The 22,825-nt window shown below is 39.0% G+C and overlaps 1 protein-coding gene across 8 annotated transcripts in view; it reads right to left on the bottom strand.

The window, feature by feature from the left end:
- CEP63 (centrosomal protein 63) overlaps nucleotides 1-22,825 on the bottom strand; it is a 64,903-nt gene that overhangs the window by 35,552 nt on the left and 6,526 nt on the right. For 6 of the 8 annotated variants that reach the window (XM_031438682.2, XM_031438740.2, XM_031438576.2 and 3 more), the window contains exons 2-5: nucleotides 22,039-22,107; nucleotides 20,929-21,106; nucleotides 2,999-3,094; nucleotides 2,002-2,124 (exon numbers count right to left, since the gene is read on the bottom strand). In XM_031438682.2, coding sequence (XP_031294542.1) covers nucleotides 2,002-2,124; nucleotides 2,999-3,094; nucleotides 20,929-21,106; nucleotides 22,039-22,082 — 441 coding nt within the window. In that variant the 5' untranslated portion in view covers nucleotides 22,083-22,107. Of the gene's footprint in view, nucleotides 1-2,001; nucleotides 2,125-2,998; nucleotides 3,095-20,928; nucleotides 21,107-22,038; nucleotides 22,108-22,825 lie in introns of those variants that run through there. The other 2 variants (XM_064491360.1, XM_031438903.2) reach the window with 2 other exon arrangements.

The raw sequence follows: 22,825 nt of genomic DNA, 5'->3' as shown, positions 1-22,825 counted from the left end.
TGCTGGAAACTATCCAGTGGGGAGGAAAAAGCTGAGGATGCGGGAGAGAGAAGGAGAAATGCTGGAGTGATGTCATGGCTGGGGAATGGGGGGAGCGTGGACAGTCCCTCCAGCAGGAAGGCAGAGTATATGGGGGCACAGCTGCAAACAGGCAGGGAGATACAAGGTTGGAAATTTGTGAAAATTATCTTCTCATTGTTTGTATTTTCTCAATGAAATAGAAAGATCATCACCCAAAACTGAAGATGTGGGGACAAGTGTTGAAAATGTGAGAAAAGAGAAAGTATGAAACAGTCATTATGGAAAGTAGGAGAGTGAGGGGATATATGATTCTGGGCAGCACAGGAACCCATCTGAGGTAAGTGACAATGAATTTAAAGTGAGGCCAGTCAGCATGATTGTTATTTTTCTGCAGTCGTGGTCTAAGCTAGATTTAATGAGAGCCACAGTTTTGCCAGGCAAATGTGATGAAGTAAGAGAGGGCACAGGAGTTGAAGGGGAATGTAAGGAGTGACCATGGGATGTAAGCTAGGTAAGGACTGAGAAGTGAGGACACGAGGTAGAAATGGGGCAGTGACAAGTGGCAGGATCTGAGCACTTTAAGGGATTGGGGGAGGGGGTGTCAGGTGATCAACAAGCATCATGGGCCAGACAGGGAAGAGATCAATGTATCTGTGGAGGAAAGAACACCAAGGAACTCAAAGACCAAAGTACTGTATTAGCATCACTCCTGTGGATACTGAAATCCTCAAGAATAATGATAAAAGCAATATTGGAGAGGATGACAATAAGCTAGGAGCTGAAATCTTTGAACCAGAGGAGTAACCAGGGATCGGATGACTGCTTTGGCTGTAAGTACACCAGTTGGTGGCATACGCTACTCACGTGAAAACAAAAGATGGAGTTTTTGAGGTAGAAAGAAAAGAGAATGGTGAGGAAGTGGCAATGAGGAGCAGGAACATGAGGGGTTTTTTTGAAAATACCCAGATATCACTGAAGAGGGCTGGAGGGAAAGCAGGATCAGTGTAGTCCTCTGGCTCTAAGCTCTTCAAATGTACAAAAATATTGATATAAAAATGCTAAGTGCAGAAACTAAAAGTCTAGGTAGTAATAATGTACTGATGCACATTTGTGGGTGACAGGTCACTCTGGGCAGAAAAACTAAGTCATTATACAAAGATGTTGAACAATGTTTCTCAAATTAGCATCAGCCAGGGGAGCTGGATGGAATGCAGGTTCCTGGCTTCCATGCTGCACTCTGGATCAGAATCTCTGAGAGCCCAAGGCGGATCCTGGCGGACTCTGAGGTACATGGGAGAACCAAGAGAGCAGACAGAGGACGCAGTGGTGGATTTACGGGGAAAAAGTGACAGCCTTGTGCTGCTCCTTCATCTGCTCTTGGCGGTGTTGAGAGTACGGAATAAATATATACAACAATCATGAGGCTACTTAGTCTTAATTTAAAAAAAGGCAGCAAAGCGGGAGGTAACTGACTTACTATCTAAACGGAAACTGAGGATAAACAATCTGATATGCCATGTACCTTCAACACTTCCTAAGCTTCTACTCTATTATGTGATAAGTAAGACAAGGACACTGCACACAGAGGACAGCTAATAACTGGTGGTCAGTACTGGCATTGGGGGTGCAACAGTCATTCCTGTGTGGAACAGTCCCAGGCATGTTCAGTGTCCCCTGTCCCTGTCCCCGAACACACCAGTTTCACTCCCAGTCATTCTGACAGCCAAAACAATGTCTCCACACATTTCCAATGCCCTCAAAGGGTGGTACTGCCCTGTTGATGACCATCAATAGCTAGTAACCTCAGGGAACCAGGTGATGATAGGATGTGCAGTGGATCACCTCCCACCTTTGAAAGAGCTCAGTGGTAGTCCTAGAGATGGGAGAAAACTGGTTTCAGGAAATAGCACTATTAGAAACAGCATTTTCCTACAATGAAGGCTGACAATCACTATGAACAAATTAGTACTACGAACATACCTCTATTTTCCCAGTTAACCTCTCAATTTCAGACCGATCTTCCCTGTGATTTTTGGCGTTTCCTCTGAAGTCTCGTATATGCTTTTTCTGTAGCTTTTCATAGCTTCTCTTCAGTCTGCCTAACTGTAGACACAGTTATTTCTAGACTTAAAATTTAAGAATTTGTAAATAGTTGTGGTATAACAAATTTGCATTATGAACGCACACATAGGGCTAACTAGTACCTCTGAAAATAGAGAGTATGTTAGATAAAACACAAAACAACTCAAAACTCCATATATAAAATAAACACCAGAAAAGAAATACAGTCAGTCAAAGAAAAAATAAGGGGAAAATATTTCATAAACAAACATTTAATTTTTTACCTCAATATACAATAGCCTTGCACTTAAGGGCTCCACAACCCACCCCCCATACACACAAAAATAAAACCAACAAAAACAGAAAATAAAAACTCTTTTTCTTTTTTTTAGGCCTGTGATTCTTGACCTATTCTCCTGTGGAACACTAAAATTCAGTCAGCAGGAGAGGAGTACTTTTGAATTAAGTAAAAATAAAAGCAGTTTTTTTCCCAGTCTGAAGACTAAAATTGAGTTAACTGATAGAATGTTCTTATTTTTCTTACCTCTCCCCAAGTGTTTCTGAAACCTTTGGAGCTTCCATTATTTAAACTCTAGTAACTGATTCAACTCAAAAATTAAAACATTTGATGTAAGCTTTGTATCAGTATTTCACAGTATTATATAAAAATAGCTCTATTTCTCTCAGGTACTCAACTGAGCAGCACATTTTAGAATTGCTGTTCTAGGTAGTACCAAACACATAATTAGGCAAGATTCTTTACCTGAATTTAAGAACAGAGAAATAGATTTCCACCCCTATACCTCCCATGGGATATATACATCCCACTTTACAAAGCAGAAACTGGCTCATTAACAAAATTCTCAAGGGTTGAAGAGACAGAATTATACTACACATAACAGAATTAAAATCTCACTTCTTCCTGTAGTTTCTTTAACTCCTGCTTATACTCCATGGTTATCTCTTGCTTGACTTTTTCATGTCCTTCTATCTGCTGGCGCAACATTCCAACCTAAAAGCAAACGGGTGGTAGTATTTTTCATTGCTAGCATTGAAACAATAACCCTGAAACATAAAAATAGGAAATAACCTTTGTGCTTATATGTAAATACATGTTCTCAACTGTACATGGTAACACCCCATTTCTCAGGAAGTCAAATATCGAATTAATAATCCATAACATCACCAAAAAGCAGAAAACAAGCAACTGTTCTAGAATTTCTAGGTTTAGATGAAAACTTGCTCTGTCTCATTTATTCTCCCCAATTCTTTTTATCAAAAACAAAAAAACCTCACAAAAAAATTGAGAGATAAAGTTATAAGAACCTTGGAAACTAACAATATTAGACAAAAATCGATGAGACTTCAAGAATTCTATAAATCAAAGTACAAAATAGTGACATCAGACAGTAAGAGAGCAGGAGACTTGGACTTGCTTTACCATTTACCCTTCAGAGAAAACCAGTTTCACCAACCAAAGTAAGGACGTTATCCCAACCCATTTTTCAGTGTTTGATACCAGCTACAGCCAGCTCTTGCCCAGCCCTCACCTCCATCAATATCTGTCAGTATTTCTCTACATTTCTCAATTACCAGTTAGCACTTTGTCTGTTAATAAGAGAGGAAGGAGAGGGAACATGGGGAGCAGTAAGTAGTAATCTCAACCACAATACAGAATGGTAATTAAAAATAAAAAAGAACTATAGATCTTAAAGTTCTCACCACAAGAAAAAAAAAAACTTGTAACTATGTATGGTGACAGATGTTACTAGACTGTGGTGATCATTTCACAGAATACACAAATATCAAATTTTCATGTTGGATAGCTGTATATAATATCTCAATTATACCTCAATAAAAATACAGAAATAAAATTCTGTAAGTACAAGGAGCTAATGCAATTCCAATTAAAAATTGTAGAATTTTTTTTGGAATGTGAAAAAGTAATTCTGAAGTTAAAACTAGAAGAATGATTAAATACAGTCAATAAAATGGAAAAGAGAAAACTACTTCAAAAAAAAAGGTCTAAATGAGTATTTACTGGATTTCTGAATAAGGAGAAACTTTCTGAGCTTAAAACTAATGGAAGAGTCATTTGAAAATGACAGATTTGACTATGTAAAAATGTGAAACTTCTACATTAAAAAACCCCCATTAAAATTAAAAAGTAAATAAACTGAGAAAAACATTTACAAAAGTATTTCAAAGGTTTTTAAGTTTTAGGTATCTTTTCCTAACTTGTTTCCACTATGTTCAAGAATGTACTCCATACACTGGAATTTGACACAACATTGTAAAACGACTATAACTCAATAAAAAAAAAAAATGTTAAAAAAAAAAAGAATGTACTCCATCGTTTCAAGTCTTTGAATTGTGTCAAGATTTATTTTATGGCCTAGCATATGGTCAATTTTGGAAAGAGTTGTTTGTGCTAGAAAAAAATATATTCACTCTGCGGTTCTCCTGGCAATGTCCTGTACGTATGAATTAGGTCAAATTGGATCATGATGCTGAAATCTATACCCTTACTGTTTGTCTCTTGTTCCATCAGTTATTAAGAAAACTGGGTTAAAATCCCCCAACACAAGTGTGACTTCATCTGTTCCTCTTTATAGTTCTGCCACTTTTGTATACAGGTAAGGGAGAGAGAGAAATTTAACTTAATTTAATTATTTTATTAGATACTTACAAATTAAGTTGTTGTTTTTTTTTTTTTTGTCTTAGTTTGAGTTCCCCTAAAAGTGTGGACTTCAGGGCAGGTAGGTAATTGGAGGTGATCCCAAGAAGCACAGTGAGGAAATGGGGTGAGAGATCCAGAGAAGGAAGGAAAGCCAATGAAGTGTGTAACTGAGCCAATTTCTGCAGTGAGCAGCTGGAGCTGAATCTCACAGGGAACTCACCCAGGGACCAAACAGAACACATTTCAGAACTGTCCCTCTAAGGGCTAGGAAGGGGGAGAATTTATCCACCGATTCCAGGCCCTCCACTGCTTGAGGCTTGTCCCGGGAGTGCTAACTGCCCCCACACTCCCAGGTTTCCCCTGAGCGGCGTTCCAAGGTTCCAGAAAGAGCAGCACAGTATAGTGAGATGCTGGCAGCACACAGGGAGCTGCGTGTAATATCCGGGTACAATCGGGGGGCAAGGAGGAATACCTGCTACGGTTACATACCCCAAGGTTTCATATTTTACTCTGATGAAGTGTTTCTCTTCACCTTTCCTAATGTTCATTGCTTCTGCTTCAAGCATAGTTTCTCTAATATGAATATAGCTACACTATCTTTCTATTCAAAGTGTTTGCATGCTGTATACTTTAATTCTATACTTTACTTTCAACTTTGCTGTATCTTTAAAAACATCAAATAATTGAGTTCAATTATTTTTACCCAGTTGAACAATTTTTATCTTTTAATAGGCCATTTAGTGCACTTACATTTAATGGACCTCTTTAGATTTAAAGCTATCATCTTATTAAGTCTTATTTCTTCTTAATAAGTATGTTCCTGTGTTCCTTTTTCTCTCTTTTCTTGCCTTCTTTGGGACTGATAACTTCTTATCACTTCATTTTTCTCCTATTAGATTGGAAGGTAATATCCTATTAATAGAGTAATACATACTTTTAACGGTTCTCTCAAGAGTAAAACATAGGTCTGTGACTTAACTAATCCAATGTTAATCAGTACTTTTACCAATTCCCAGGCCACACAAGGACTATAAAATACTTTAATTCCATTTACCACTGCCCTCGCCACCAACTTGACTAAAACGCCATCATAATTCTACGTTAAACTGAAAAGGCTCTTGTTGTTATACACAGGCAACATTCCTTTAGATTTACCCACATATTTACTGTCCCCTTTCATTCCTTCCTTTATCTATTGAACTTCCATCTTGGATCACTTTCCTTCTGCCTGTAGAACATTCTTTAGTATTTCCTTGGCGCAGGTCTGCTAGGGACAAATTCAATTTTTGTTGCTCTGAAAATGTCTCTACTCCATCTTTATTCTGAATATAGAATTTATTTATGGTTTGGGAGGAAAAAAACTCATTTCTTTGTGGATAGCATTCTACTATCTTCTGACTTACTGTATTAGCTGACAAGTCATCTGTTAAGGGCCGTTTGCAGATAATCTTTTTTTCTTGGTAAATATCTAGGGGGTTTTGTTGTTGTTGTTGTTGTTGTTTGCTTTTTGGATTTCCTCTGTCTTTAGTTTTCAACCTAGGTGAATAAATCTTTTTATTTACCTTGCTTGAGGTTCTTGGACTTCTTAAGGACATGGCCTTCCTCACTTCTGGCAACATCTCAGTCAGTTTATCTTCAGATACTGCTTTTGCCCATTCGCACTCTTTTTTCTCCTTCAGGGATTCCAAAAACACTCATGACATCTCTCTGTATCCTAGTTCTCTTCTCTCCTATATTTTCCATCATTCTGTCTGTGCTTCGTTTCAAACATTTTCTTCTGTCCTATCTTCCAGTTCACCAATTATCTCTTTATCATTAAGGCCTTAACTTTAGTTATTCTATTTTTCAACAGTATGATTTCCACTCATATTTGAATAGTTTCCAATTCTTTTCTGAAATGCTCAATCTTATCTTTTATCTCCTCGACACAATTAACAGAGCTACTGTAATTTCTTTTCCTTTTCTTATTTTACTTTCTTTTTTTTAATTTTTAAAATGTTTTTATTTTTTAGATGAAGTATAGTCAGTGTACAATGTGTCTATTTCTGGTGTACAGCATAATGTTTCAGTCATACATATACATACATATATTCCTTTTCATATTTTTTTCAATATAGGTTACTACAAGATATTGCATATAGTTCCCTGTACAGCAGAAACTTGTTTTTTTTATCTATTTTATATATAGTAGTTAGTATCTGCAAACCCTCTCCTTTCCTTTTCTTGTTTCCTGTGAAGGCATCTCTCCCGGAGCTTGCCATGCTCACATATGGATCAGCTACTCTCTAGGCCAGAGGAATAGCTGTCATCTTGGGAACTCCCTTCACCATTATCTGGAGGCTTCCTATGCTTTTCTTCTTCTTGCTTTTTAAAAATTCTGTCATCTTCTTCTCAAGTTGACTTCTCATTTTGGTACAACATACTTTTGAGATCTTATATGTCTGAAAATATCTTTATTCTCTTTTCACATCTGACTGAAAGTTTGATTGGCTGTAGCATTTAGTAGTAAATTTCAGTCAGGATGTTTTTAGCTAAATGTGAATCATTCAGACTTTAACATTTGGTAACGGCAGACTAGGTATTCTGGGCCAGTCCATACTCTGAGTATAACTGTAAATTAGACTTTTTTTTTTAAACTGTGCTTGAAGCTGAGTGTTAACAAGACAGGGAAGAATTAATTACCAGGCCAGAATCTGGGCTAGTCTAGAGGTCAAGGGAGGTGAGCCCAGGGTTTGGGGCAATTATTAGCTGAAACTAAAGAAGGCAGCTGAGAGGATAAGAGGCTGACTGGGGTTTTTGATAACTTGAAGGGGCTAAGAGAATCAAGGATTTGGTGCCCAAGGTAGCTCTGAATCCCCTCCTTGCTTTGGGTTGGGACCTTGAAAGGCTGCACCAAATGTAGAACCGGCTTTCTTGAAATTGCCACTTAACTGCAGACATTTGAATCTCTGAAATCAGTTTAAGATGATTTTACAGTGCTACTGGCATCTCCAAAGTGCGAGGGCTTCCAGGAACTTGGAAAAGGCAACTTAAGCAAAAACACTATTCTGGGTCTTATATTATTTCTTCAAATAATTTTGCAAATACAGTGCTTGATACCCACTCAGAAAGTAACTGCAGACACACAAGGAGACAACAGAAATGGAAAAAAAAAAAAAAAAAAAAAAAAAAAAGCAGAAGCTATAAAAGAGATCCGTGGCAAATCTAGATACTGGCATTATCAATTCTTCCTATCATTAAGAAGGTACTTTTTTAAGTGAAAGCAAGTTTATTTTGAAAGATACCCACTCCATAGACAGTGTGTGGGGCGTCTCAGAAGGCAAGAGAGAGAATGACCATGAGGTACGGAGTTGTAAGTTTTTATGGGCTGGGGTAATTTCATAGGCTAATGAGTAGGAGGATTATCCCAACTACTTTGGGGTAGGGGCTAGGATTTCCATGAATTGGGCCCTTGCCCACTTTTGGACCTTTTATCATCAGCCTAGGAACTGTCTTGGCACCTGAGGGTGTGCCATGAGGCTCAAGGTCTACTGGGTGTCGAATCTTCCACCATCGTGGTTCTAATCAGTCTGTCCTGTCCCCAGTCCCCTCAATGGCTATGCCCTGCCCCCCTTTCCTCAGAGATTTTATTCCCATAGTCTTATGGGGAGCAGAAGGGAGATGATCTGTCTTCTGAAGCTACTTAAGGGCTGAGTAGGGGCGTTGACCCTGCTTGTCAGGGAGTAAAAATCTCTGGCTGCCTGATCTAGTGGTCCCAGGGGCAGGACAGCTTCTTGTGTTGAGTCAGATGGTGGTATGGGGTGGAATCCTCACACAACCATCATCCTGATGTGGAACTGCTGTAACCACTTCCATAGCCTTCCTGTGAATCCTCTTGAAGATGAAGCACTTTTGCCACAGCACCAGAGTACAATAACTGTCTTTAAGTGACAAATGACTTAAAAAGCACGTTAAATACCAGATTACAGTGTAATCAATGGAGAAACTTGGTGACAATCACCAGAATTATGACTAATTACATTTAACCTACCAAATAATCCTAGTTAATTTACTGTTTTTCTGAGATGCCTCAGGGTTCCTCTTCCACAAACTTTCCATAACTTTCTGTTTCCATATTATTTTGTCCCTTATTTTCTTTTCCATTCAGAAGCAACCAGCTTTAGGACAAAATTTGTTTTCTTTTCCCTTAACAAACTGCAATTCCATTCCTCATACCTTCTTTTACTGAAAACACACAAATTACTCTCTGGCTGGGAAGGTACACTTGAAAAAAGCAAATAAAAAGGAGATAGTTACTAATTCCCAGGAAAACAAAAACACTATACAAGAAATAAATTTGATTATTGTTATGTTATCTGACTCGGCTGTGAATAATATTTACCATCTTAATAATATAAATACTGAATACCAACCTAATCAACAATTAAGATATACAATCCTGGCAGGATAAGGGGATGGAAATTTTACCTAAGAGAGTAAAGCCCTAACTTTTCATAGTAGCAAGTCATTAGATAAACAGCTAAAACTGAAAATTAAGAAATATCATAAAATGTTATTTAGAAATATGAGAATACCAAAAGAAAGTTAAAGACACTGAGGTGACTGTCTCAGAGAAGCAAGAATCCCAGGTTCAGAGGAATGGGGCAGATGATCACTGTTCTTTCTTATGAAACTTTAGGAAGCAAGCATAAATATTAAATGTGAAGAAAAGATTATTTAATTTTATTTATTCACCAGGGTCTAGTTCATAATGGGCATGCAACAATATTTAAATTTCTTAAAGAAAAAGAGGAGGAAAAAAAGAGGTTAATTGCTGAGTGTGAGGAATGGTGTTAGGCAGACAGACGGGGGCCAAGGTTTGAAAACTGTCAGTATGGATGATATCATTTTAAATATAATTTACAGTTAACTCAATCTTCACAACAACACAGGGACGTAGGGACTATATCCTAATCTTACACTTGATGAGACAAGCTGAGAGGTTAAATTATTTGTCCAAGGCCATTCAGCTGAAAAAAGGCACAGCCAGGACTCCAAATTCCTTACTTGTTTCATTAGGTCTACCTGCTCTGCAGGGCATTAGAAGGTAACAGCAGCAGAAATGTCCATTAAAACCAATCCAATCCCAACAGCATCATCAGAAAATACATAAAGCACTCACTTATGAAACGAGTTGTTTATACTCGTACTCCCCCCAAGTATAACCTGCAGATGGCCTGGAGCTGGTCACAACAGCAATGAACATGAGATAAGAACCTTGAAGTAGAATGTAAATCAACTCTGTCACAAATCACACTGTTTAGTGCAACTGACATTTTTGTACAGCAAAACTTTCTATGAAGTGAAAGATACAATGTACTGATTTACATTCTGGTACAAACCTTTTATCTCACCATGGATCTTTCAACTGAGTAGCACTGGTTTATAGCACAGGACTAACTGCTTCTAGGTCTGAAACGTTCAAACAAATAAATGTGACAAGAACTTAAAGCCCTATATTCTAGTTTTTCTATCATGTGCTGTTCAAAGTAGATTATAAACATGTTATTACCAGTAACGGTGAAGTTACAATTTCACAGACAAACTCTATGGAATAGGTTCCTATTACTAGTGTTTGGTAAAAGCACTTTACCTCTAGAAACTGAATCAACTTTGAGCAACCCAATCAATGAAGCAGCAAAACTACCAGACAGCTACATTTTTAAATATCTTTTACGTCCCCAGGCCAAACTTGTAATCTACAAATCCTTACCACAGAACCTATCTACCCAATCCCTTTCATTCTCTTTAAGGTGTTAAATACCTCGGAGACACTGCAGGTTCCTTCCAGACCACCACAATACAGCAAATACTGCAACAAAGTGAGTCACATGAATTTTTCAGTTTCCTAGTGCATATAAATGTTATGTTTATACTGTACTGTAGTCTACTAAGTGTGCAAGAGCATTATGTCTAAAAAACAATGCACATATCTTAATTAAGAAGTACTTTATTGCTAAAAACAGAAAAAAGGCTAACCACCATGTGAATCTTCACTGAGTCATAATCCTTATGCTTGTGGAGGGTTTGAAATACTATAGGAATTACCAAAATTTGATAGAGACATGAAGTAAACGGGTGCCAAGAGACTTGTTTGATGCAAGGATGCCACAAACTTTCAATCTGTAAAAAACACAATACTGCAAAGTGCAGGAGAGTGAAGCATAATAGAACAAGGTATGCTCATAATGCAGTAATGCCCTTGACATTGTAACTAACCTACAGAAATAAGTTTAAACAGTCTCCGAGTGACTAAATATTCTCATGATCACACACACACAGGAATTTCCTTAGTGGGTTTCTAACAAAATAAATAACCTAGATATCTATATATATACAGATGACCCCTGAACAACATGGGTTTGAACTGCACAGGTCTACTTATACAGGGATATTTTTCAATAGATAAGCACTACATACAACAACATCCAAGGTTGGTTGAATCCCCGATTCAGAACTACAGATACAAGGGCCAACTGTAAAGTTACATGCGGATTTTCGACTGCACAGGGCATTGGATGCCACTAAAGAAAGCCTGGGTTACTCAAAGATCAACTGTCCAGTGTTTTGTTTTTTTCTAGGAAAGCACTATTGCTTCAATTTACTAAACAGAATTACTTTTGTTTTGCCCCAGGAGAAATAAAGAAGTAGTAACTAAAGTTGCTAGACAAGAACTGACCCTACCTAAATCATCATTTAAAAAAAATCAAATTATCAGTCCATGTACTTTTTTTTTTAATCACCTTTTATACATCTGCATGAGGTATAATTTTAAAATATATTCTCAAACGTCTACCCAAAGTTTAAAATAAATTGGTTTAGCAAGTGACATTCTCAGAACACTGAATCCAAAATGGCCAATATTGCTATGTACAGTTGAGCCTTGAACAACATGGTTTAACTGCATGGGTCCACCTACATGTGGATTTTTTTCAATAATAATACAGTACTACATGAATTCTCAAGTATGGAATCACAGATAAGGAGGGTTGACTGTAAAGTTAAATGTGGATTTTCAAGTGTGTTGGGGGTCAATGCCCCTAACCCACACATTGTTCCAGGGTCAACTGCATTGCTTTGACCCAAAGTGTGAATGGCCAACCATTGAGAGATTCTCTTGAAAAGGAATAAATACTTTGTGAAGCCTAACTCTTTCCTTGTGAGGTGACATGGAACCTTTCTAAAATATCCTTGATAAGTGAGTGTCACCAACAGAATCATAATCTCAGTGGACCATTCACAGAAGCTAAATGACAGCACTAACAAGTGGTGATCCCACTGGTAGGAAAGCCCATCTAAGTGGGGCTTGGGACCAGTGTTTCCCTACGACTCTTCCAGTCCTTCTGAGATTGACATTGATGCCAGAAATTCAGAGGCAATTTCTGCACTTATAAATGCTTTTTGCCTCTCTTCTAATATTCAATGTTCTTATTACTGTACCAGCTAAATTAAGAGAAATGAAGTCAGTCTTTCTTTTCTTTTTTTTTAAATTTTTTTTGTGGAGGGAGGTGATTAGGTTTATTTATTTACTTGGTTTTTCAGTGGAGGCACTGGGGATTGAACCCAGGACTTCATGCATGCTAAGCAGGCACCTGACCGCTGAGCTATCCTCTCCCCGCTAAATGAAGAGAAATCAATGAGCAAGTATTATTAAGCTTTTTCCCCAAATCACCAATAACTATGAGTGGTGAGATCACAAATAATTTTTATTTTCCTTTTTTCTTTCTTTTCCCCTAATTTTCAACAATTTTTTAAAAAAGAGCTTCCTGAATTTTAGTTTAAATCTAACCAAAAGAGATAAATTATTGAATCTGGGTCTTAACTTTTTTTTTTTTTATTAATAGACCTTATTTTTTTAGAGCAGTTTCAGGTTCACAGCAGAAATGAGCAGAAAATACAGAGTTTTCACATAGCCCTCCCCCCACACAACATACTTCCCTACCCTCAACATTACTCATCAGTGTGGCTTATTTGGTACAATAGATGAATCAACATGGGCACATTATTATCAACCAAAGTCCATAGTTTACATTAGGATTCAATCTAAATGTTGTACATTCTATGGGTTTTGACAAATGCATAATGACATGTAGCCACCACTATGGTATCATACAGAGTAACTCATTGCCCTAAAAATCCCTTGTGCTTCATCAATTCATTCCTCCCTCCCTCCCTCTCCCCAAATCCCTGGAAACCACAGTTTTTTTTATTGTTTCTGTAGCTATGCCTTTTCCAGAATGTCATTTGGTTGGAATCGTACAGTTTGTAGCCTTTTCAGACTGGCTTCTTTCATTTAGTAATATGTCTTTTAAGTTTCTTCCATGTCTTTCATGGCTTGATAGCTTATTTCTTTTTTTTTTTTAACTGCACATGCATTTTTAAATTTATATATATGTACTGTTCATTGTTTCTAAGAACATTTACAGCTTTAGCTTTTTAAACTTACATAGTGTTATCAAAGGAATAAAACCAACCACAAAATAAGAATTCAAAAAGATACATACACCCTGCTGTTAACAGCAACATTATTCATAATTTATATTTATAAATTTATAATCATTTATAATTGCCAACATATGGAAGCATCCTAAGTACACATCAATAGTTGAATAGATAATGAAGATGCAGCATATATATGTAATGGAATACAGCTCACCCATAAGAAGGATATTTTGCCATTTGCAGCCCTTCATTCACTTTTTTTTTTCACTTCAAAAACCAGAACTTTATAACCAGCATGAACATTTTCATTACATCAAAAACATCAAAATACCTAGAAATAAACTTAACCAAGGAGGTTACCTATCCTCTGAAAACTGAAATGACACACAAAATTGAAAAGATTTCTTGTGCTCTTGGATTGAAAGTATCAACACTATCAAAATGGCCACACTACCCAAAGCAATCCACAGATTCAATGCAACCCCTGTCAAAATAGTCACAACATTCCTCACAGAACTAGAACAAACAACTCCAAAATTTACAAGGAACCACAAAAGACCCTGAACTGCCAAAGCAATCTTTTGTACGCGTCTGTTTTTTTCCCTCTTTCTTCTTTTTGTTTTCTTTCCTTATGGTTTGATGACTAGAGAAGGTCTTTTAACATTTGTTGTAAAACTGGTTTGGTGGTGCTGAAATCTTTTAGCTTTTGTTTATCTGTGAAGCTTTTGATTTCTCCATCAGTCTGAACGAGAGCCTTGTTGGGCAGAGTATTCTTGGTTGTAAGTTTTCCCTTCATCACTTTAAATATTGTCATGCTGCTCCCTTCTGGCCTGTAGAGTTTCTGCTGAAAAATCAGCTGATAACCTTACGAGAGCTCCCTTGTATGTTATTTGTTGCTTTTCCCTTGCTAATTTTAATATTTTCTCCTTATCCTTAATTGTGGTCAATTTGATGACTATGTGCCTTGGCATGTTCCTCTTTGAGTTGATCCTGTATGGTACTCTCTGTGCTTCCTGGACTTGGGTGACTGTTTCCTTTCCCAAGTTGGGAAAGTTTTCAGTGATTATCTCTCCAAAAAGTTTCTCAGGTCCTTTCTCTCTCTTCTCTTTCTGGGACCCCTATAATGTGAATATCATTGTGCTTCATGTTGTCCCAGAGTTCTCTTAAACTATCCTCGTTTCTTTTCATTCTTTTTTCTCTTCTGCAGTAGTGATCTCCACTGATCTGTCTTCTAGCTCACTGATCCGTTCTTCTGCATCATTTAGTCTATTCTTGGTTCCTTCTAGTGTGTTACTCATTTCAGTGATTTTATTCTTCAACTCTGGGTGTTCTTTATATTTTCTAACTCTTTGCTAAAAACATCAGTGTGTGCACCTATACTCCTCTTGAGTTCTCTGACCATCTTTGCCATCATTACTTTAAAACTCTTTCTCAGATAAATTGCCTATCTCCTCATCACTTACTTCTGGGATTTTATTTTGTGCCTTGGCCTGGGGGATATTCCTTTGCCACCTCATATCATCTATCTTTCTGTGTGTTTGTGGATTCCTTCCACAGGCTTTGGGATTGTTGTTTTCTTATTTCTAGTATCTGCCCCTGGTGGATGAGGCTGGACTAGAGGCTTACGCAGGTTTCCTGGCAGGAGGAGCTGGTGCTTGTCCACTGCTGGGTGAAGCTTGGTCCTGGACCTCTGGTGGGCAGGGCCGTGTCTAGAGGTCTTTGCGACCCAGGAAGTCTGCTGATGGTGGGGCTGTGTTCTCACCCTACATGTTGTTTGGCTTGAGGCTGTTGGGTGGGGCTAGGTCTTGGTGCTAATGATCCAATCAAGATGTCAGCCTCCAGGAAAGCTCATATAGATGAACACTTCTGGAATGACCACCACCAGCTTTTATGTACCCTGAGTGAGCTGCAGCTATCTCCCATGTCTCCAGGAGACCCTCCAAATCCAGCAGGCAGGCCTGGCCCAGGTTCCCATGAAATCACTGCTTCTGCCCTTGGACCTGGCACATGCGAGCTTCTGTGTACGTTTGCCAAGCAAATGGAGTCTCCATTTCCCCCAGCCCCGTGGGGCTCCCGGAACCAAGCCCCGCTGGCCTCCAAAACCAGGTGTCCTGGGGTCTCCTTCTCCTCCCAATGCTGGAACCCCAGTCTGGGGAGCTTGACGTGGGGCTCACTCCTGTGGGAGGGCCTCTGTGACTTAACTATTCTTCAGCTTGTGGGTCACCCACCCGGGGGTTATGAGGCCCAATTATATTGCAAGCACCCCTGTCCTAACATCCTGCTGTGATTCTCTACGTTTCCAGTCACAGAAGATCTATTTTTTTTTGCTAAGTTCCAGTCTTTTTTTCTATGGTTGTTTAGCATTCAGTTGTGGTTTCGTTCTAGTTGTGAGGAAGAGGTGAGCTCCTAACACTCATCCATCTTGACCTGGATCCCTGGGGCTTAACTTTTTGTAGTAAGCATACAATGAGGCCAAAAACAATATTCACCAAATTCAATGATTGTTAACATGAGCATGTAATAGAATGAAGTTTTACAAAGATCATGTGACATACTTTATATTTTTATTTTCTAAATGACTTATGTATGTATTACATGTGACAGAGGTAACATGATCCTTGAAACAAATATTAATATTCTTATGCCATTTTCACCAATGAATTTTTCTTCTGAAAGAAACCATCAGAATTAAGATAGTGTAGAAACTATGTTGACACACAAATGCTTTCTCTGGGTTATAAACATGTATCACTGGTTCAAAATGGCAATGTAGGAAGATCCTGAACTCACCGCCTCCCACAGACTCACTGGATCTACAGCTAAACATGGAACAATTTCCTCTTTAAAAAAACCTAAAGGCTGGTTGAGGGATAACTATATATTGGGCAAATGAGAAGAAAAGCATATAAAATCCTATCGGGAAGACAGGGACACAATCTCACCATAAACCTCACCCCTGGTGTAGCAACTAACAACCAGAAGGGAACTCAAAACCCAGAGCTTCTCCCTGAGTAGCAAAGGGTTCAAATCCACATTGGGCAGCCTACCTTTTAAGACATGAACTTGAGACATGAGCCCCCAGTAAGCTAATATTTGAAAACCAGTGAGTCTTGTATCACAAGACCCACAGAACAAAAGAGATCTGAGAAACACCTTTTAAAGGGCTCATGTGCTCAGACTCACTCACCCCAGGGCCCAACTCGGAGGAAGCCAATCATGCCTAGATTTAAAGCAGACAGCCCACCTGCTCTTATTAAAACCTTAGCCTGAGGGGCAGGCATCTGCTTTAACACACACATCTAGAAGTCTGCTGGAACACTCTCTGGGAACAGACTGGCAGGCACCACCTTTGCCACAATCTGGAGCACCAGTATCTCCTGGAAGGGAGCCTTTACACACATCCGGTTTCCTGATTTCTGCAGCTGCTGCCCAGAATATGACTCTTGACTACTTGGCTCTGGAAGCCGAGGGAGCTTGTGGGTCCTGTGGGACTATAATAACGGGTGTCACCCGTCATGCCCCCGTCTGGTGCCCGGATTTTTGTGACTGCTGCTATGGGATGCCTCTACATCAACTGGTTCTGGTGGTCAGTGGGACTTAACACTCATGGGTCCTACAGGACTGTAGCCCAAGGAACAAGAGTTCTTCAACAGCTATCACCCCCAGGGCACAGCAAGAGGCAACAGACCCAAGGGCTCAGTCTTTCTGTAAAGGGGGACTATTAACTGATCATGACTGCTGCCCAAGAGGCAAGCTTCTGACCAGGCACGCATCTGGCGGCTCGCTGTAATCCTTTCTAGAGACCTTGGAGGGCAGGTGCTACCTTCGCTCTCCCAGTGCTGCCTCCAGTGCACCTGTGTCTCCTAGAGGGTAGCTACATATGTGCTAGTGCCGAAGCCCAGGGGATGCCCCTTGATTGACTAGCTCTGGCGGCTGGAGGGGCTTGCATTCCTGGATCCCACAAGACTGTGGCAATCAGAGGGATATTCCTTGGCAGGCTACCAACCCCAGGGCACTGCACAGAAAGGAGAATGAGGCACATTCCCCGGAATTTCTGTGAAAGAGTCCTCTTCACTTATCCTGGACATTTGTCTTAAGGGCAGGCTTCAGCTCTGGGTCACATTTAGTGACCTAAGGAGCTGCTCTCAGGGAACGCAGGCTGTGGATGCCATCTTGGTACTCTTTCTCTGCCTTGCTCCAGCCTTCTGGTATCTCCCAGAAAGGAGCTTATACACTCATCTGGAGCCCACCCAGTGGACACGTCCAGAGCGCCCGGCTCTGAAAGCAAATGGGACTCACCCTGGCAGCCCCTCAGGACTGTATATATTTGCATACTTTAAAAAGCTGCTGCCTGAGGGTCTGGCTTCCAGTCAGCCTGAATCTAGGTGCTGAGATCCTCCACTTTGAAATGGTGACAAGTCTTGGCACATCCTCAGCTACTGGGAGCTATTAAAAATATAACAGGCTGGCTGGGCAAGCACAGAGGTTTTAGAGATAACCAGGAGCTGAGGCAGGGCTGAACAACAGGGCTCATCTCCTACACAAGCCACCCCTGCAAGGCTGGAAGAGGTGGTGGTTTCATCTACTGGACTGAAACCAACAGAGAGTTAAGCAGAATGAAGACAAAGGAATATTTTCCAAATGAAAGAACAAGATCAACCTCAGAAAAAACCTTAATGAAATGGAAATAAGTAATTACCTGATAAAGAGTTCAAAGTCATGGTCATAAAGGTACTCAATGAACTGGGAAAAAGAATGAACACAGTGAGAACTTCAATAAAAAGATGAGAACTATAAGAAAGTACTGACTAGAAGTCACAGAGCTGAAGATACAATAATTGAACTGAAGAACACACTGGAGAGGTTCGACAGCAGACTAGATGAAGCAGAAGAAAGGATCACTCAACTCAGAAACAAGGCAGTGGGAGTCACTCAAACAGAGCAGCAAAAAGAAAAAAGAATTTAAAAATGTGACGACAGTTTAAGAGACTTATGAGACAACATCAAACAGATTAATACTCACTTTATAGGGCTCCCAGAAGGAGAAGAAAGAAGAGGGCAGAAAACTTATTTGAAACAATAATGGCTGAAAGCTTCTCTAACTTGGAGGGGAAAACAGATATCCAGATCCAGGAAGCCCTGAGAGTTCCAAATAAGATGATACCAAAGAGACCCACACCAAGACACGTTATAATTAAAATGTCAAAGTTAAACACAAGGATAGAAGTTTAAAAGCGGCAAGAGAGAAAAATCCAGTTCTGTACAAGGGAACCTCCACAGAACTAGCAGCAGATTTTTCAGCAGAATCTTTGCAGGCCAGAATGCATGATATATCCAAAGTGCTGAAAGAAGAAAACTTCCAACCAAGAATACTCCATTCAGCAAAGTTTTCATTCAGAATTGAAAAAGAAATAAGAGTTTTTCAGACAAGCAAAAGTTAAAGGAGTTCATCACCACTAAACAGGCCTTATAAGAAATTTTAAAGGGACTTCTGTAAGCTGAAAAGAAAGATCGCTAATTAGTAACAAGAACACATATGAAAGTGTAAATCTCACTGGAGAAGTAAAAAATCAAAAAATACCTTGAGAAAAACAAAAATGGAAATGTAAAATACCAAAATTTATGGAATACAACAAAAGCAGTTCTGAGGCAAGTTCATAGTGATAAATACCTACCTCAAGAAACAAGAAAATCCTCAAACAATCTAACTTTATACAGCAAGGAAATAGAAAAAGAAGAAACAAAGCCCAAAGCTTGTACGAGAAAGGAAATAAAAACTAGAGCAGAAATAAATAAAGCCTAAAATGACAACAGAAAAGATCAATGAAACTAAGAGCTAATGATAAGTCAAACTGACAAAACTTTAGCTTAGACTCACCAAGAAAAAAAGAGAAAAAACCCAAATCAGAAATGAAAGAGGAGACGTTACAACTAACACCACAGAAATACAGATTAGAGAGACTACTATGAACAATTACATGACAACAAATTGGACAACCTAGAAGAAATAGATAAACTCCTATCAACATACAAGCTACTAAGACTGAATAATGATGAAACAGAAAATCTGAATGGACCAATTACTAACAAGTAGATTGAATCAGTAATCAAAAACCTCTCAATAAACAAAAGTCCAGGACCAAATGGCTTCACTGATGAACCTTACTAAGCATTCAAAGAAGAATTAATATTAATCCCTCTCAAATTCTTCCAAAAACTAGAAGAGGGGGGAACTTATCCAAACACATTTTATGAGGCCAGTACTACCCTATACCAAAACCATACGAGAGCCATAGAAAGAAAGAGAAAGAGAGAGAGAGAGAGAGAGAGAAAGAAAGAAAGAAAGAAAGAAAGAAAGAAAGAAAGAAAGAGAGAGAGAGAGAGAGAAAGAAAGAAAGAAAGAAAGAAAGAAAGAAAGAAAGAAAGAAAGAAAGAGTTACAGACTAATAACCCTGATGAACACAGATGCAAAAATTCTCAACAAATATTGGGAAAACTGGACAGCCACATGCAAGAGAATAAAGCTGGACCACTATCTTACACCATACACAAAAAATAACTCAAAATGGTTTAAAGACTTGAACATAAGACCTGAAACCATAAAACTCTAGAAGAAAACATAAGCAGTAAGCTCCTTGACATAGGTCTTCGTGCTGGTTTTTTGAATCTGACACCAAAAACCAGAATCAGTAAAAGCAAAACTACACAAGTGGCACCACGTCAAAGTAAAAAGCTTCTGCACAGCAAAAAGGCAACCTACTGAATGGGAGAAAATAATTGAAAATCATGTATCTGACCAGCGACTGAGATCCAAAATATACAAAGAACTCATACAATTTAATAGCAAAAAAGCAAACTATCCAATTAAAAAATGGGAAGAAGATACAAACAGATATTTTTCCAAAGATGACACACAGATGGCCAACAGGAACATGAAAAGATGGTCAACATCACTAATCATCATGGAAATGCACATCAGAACCACAATGAGATAGCAAATCACACCCTGCACGATGGCTATTATCAAAAAGGTAACAAATAACAAGTATTGGCAAGGATGTGGCCAAAAGGAGCCCTTGTGCACTGTTGGTAAGAATGTGAATTGGTGCAACCATTACGGAAAATAGTACAGAGATTCTGCAAAAAATTAAAAACAGGACTACCATACAATTCAGCAATTCTACTTCTGTGTATTTTTCTGAAGAAAACAAAAAATTCTAATTCAAAAAGATACATACACCCCCATGTTCACTGCAGCATTACTTATAATGACCAAGATGTGGAAATAACCCATCTATTGATGGACGAATGGATAAAGAAACTGTGGTACATAGAGAATATTATTCAGCCATAAATAAAAAATGTTGCCATTTGCTGCAGCATGGATGGACCTTGAGGGCATCACACTAAGTGAAATATTTCAGACAGAGAAAAACAAATACCGTATGATCCCTCTTACACGTGGAATCTAAAAAACAACAAACTCACAGATACAGAGAACAGATTGGTGGTTGCAAGAGGCAAGGCTTAGGTAAGGGGTGGGAGAAATGGGTGAATGGTGTTTTGTTTAAATAAATTGATTTAAAAATTTTTTTAATGTTTCCCTCAACAAATATTTAAGAAACATATTTATTATAAAAGGCAAAGTGAAAATATCAAAAAGAGCAGTGAATCATCTGCTTTACCTCTTTGTGTTTCATATCCAATTGGCTCCTGAGAGCCTTAAGTTCCTGTTCACGGATGTCCAAGCAAGTTTCAAGAGCATGTGTCTGTCCTTCCCACTCAGATTTTTTATGAGCTACCATTATGTCAATCTGTTTCATGAGCTCCTGTAGTTCTGCTTCACAGGATGTCAAAAATCCCCTATAAATAAGAACAAACCCTTAAGAACGTATGTCCAAGTGGCTTTTCATCCTTCACATGTAAAAATGCAGATGCAGACCTACCCGAGGTGGAACAATGACAACAAATAAATTATCAGAAGCAAAGAACAGAGTCTCTGAGCTTGTCCTTTTAATGCGCATAAACGGTGATTATTTATTCCACAGGACAGTCTGTCTTCCTCTAATAGCCAACCTAAAGCATAAGTTATTTGGTCAAACACAAGGTTGACGTTTGAAGTCTGGCTTGTGAGTGAGACTTCCACAACCAACAACAGCCCTTCTGTATCATTTTAGGTAAGCTTTCAGCAAGAATCCAGGCAAGCCTATGTCACTCTCACAGCTAGCCAAATTTTTATCTTTGGAAACAAGCTGGCTATCAGGAGAATGACTATACAATTTTAAGAGCTGTTTCAAGAAATTCATCCTTGAGCCAAGTGTATTTCAACTATTTCTTTCCACCTTATTATTAGAAACTTAGTGCAACCTACCTTATTACTGTAACTTACTGATATCCTTCAATGTTTCAGGAGATGCCTGACATTGCAAAGGTAAAAACAGAAGTGGACACAGATGTGCTGCACTCAAAGAGGTTTCCAGGAATGACCACAGAGAGAGAACTACTAAGGCTTAAGTACTTTTTTTAAAAAGCATGTGTTCTTAGAGTCACAAAATCTGCACAGGCTTTGCTTTTTAAGAGTAGAAAATTTAAAGTGGGATGAAGGCAAGCGTTCAGCTTCGCACTGCTGAAACGAGGCAAACACCCCAGAGAGATGCTGTACACAACATGACACGGATCAGCCGAGCTTTTGCTCCCACTTCTGCTTCTACACCCAAAGCACAACAAGGTCAGAGGCATAACTCAGATATGCTTTTTAAACTCAGTGAGAAGCTTAGGGTCAAAAGCCAACTTACCCATCACGTCCCCGATTTTGTATTCCTTCCAACAAAGCCTCCATCGCCAAATCCCCTTTGTTTTGGCAACTGGGAAAGCAAAACAGTCAGTCAGGAGAAAATTCATTTTTTTATGTTCTAACTTTTCAACTTACAAACTTAAGAATGTGAATGAATGCATACAAAAAATAATGAGAAAACGCAGCACTTCTTAGGATGACTGTAGAAACAGTCAAGGAGCATCTCTTCAAGAAATACTAGAACCAAACACATTTCAGACTAAAAGAAGATAACTTAATATGATCTGAATTGCTGTCGACACTCCCCCCGCACAACTGAAATCAAATGCCACACTGTGGCATCCCTACGTCCTCATGTAAGGGTGGGCCCGGGGCGGGATGGGGTGCTAGAAGCAGAGGGACACCGACACTTACAAAATGAGAGGAAGAAATTAGGGGGTCACACCGGTCAGAGTAAAAGTGTAGTTTTTTTTTTGAAATAGTTATTGTAAAACAATTAAATGCCCTGAGCTTGAGCTCTTTGGTCCATCACGGGAGAGCCTATTCACCCTCTGGATGACAGGCCCATGAAGCTCCTAGAACACCCTCCCTCCCCTGAGAGGCAGCTGTGTGGGCCCTCCCTCTGCACGTCATTGCTCCCGGTCCTTAACAAGTTCTTGCAGAGGAGTTACACCACACTGCAAATGTTTTCTGCACATCCTTTTCCCTTACTATTCAACCCTCTAGGTCAGAAAACCAGTTTTGTTCATTCCCGCAGCTCCAGAGCTTAGTGCAGCATTTCTACCTGG

This window comes from Camelus dromedarius, chromosome 2 (genome assembly GCF_036321535.1).
Source record: "Camelus dromedarius isolate mCamDro1 chromosome 2, mCamDro1.pat, whole genome shotgun sequence".
NCBI lineage: Eukaryota > Metazoa > Chordata > Mammalia > Artiodactyla > Camelidae > Camelus > Camelus dromedarius.
The sequence above is the reverse complement of the archived record's forward strand: the minus strand, read 5'-3'. Positions and strand labels throughout refer to the sequence as shown.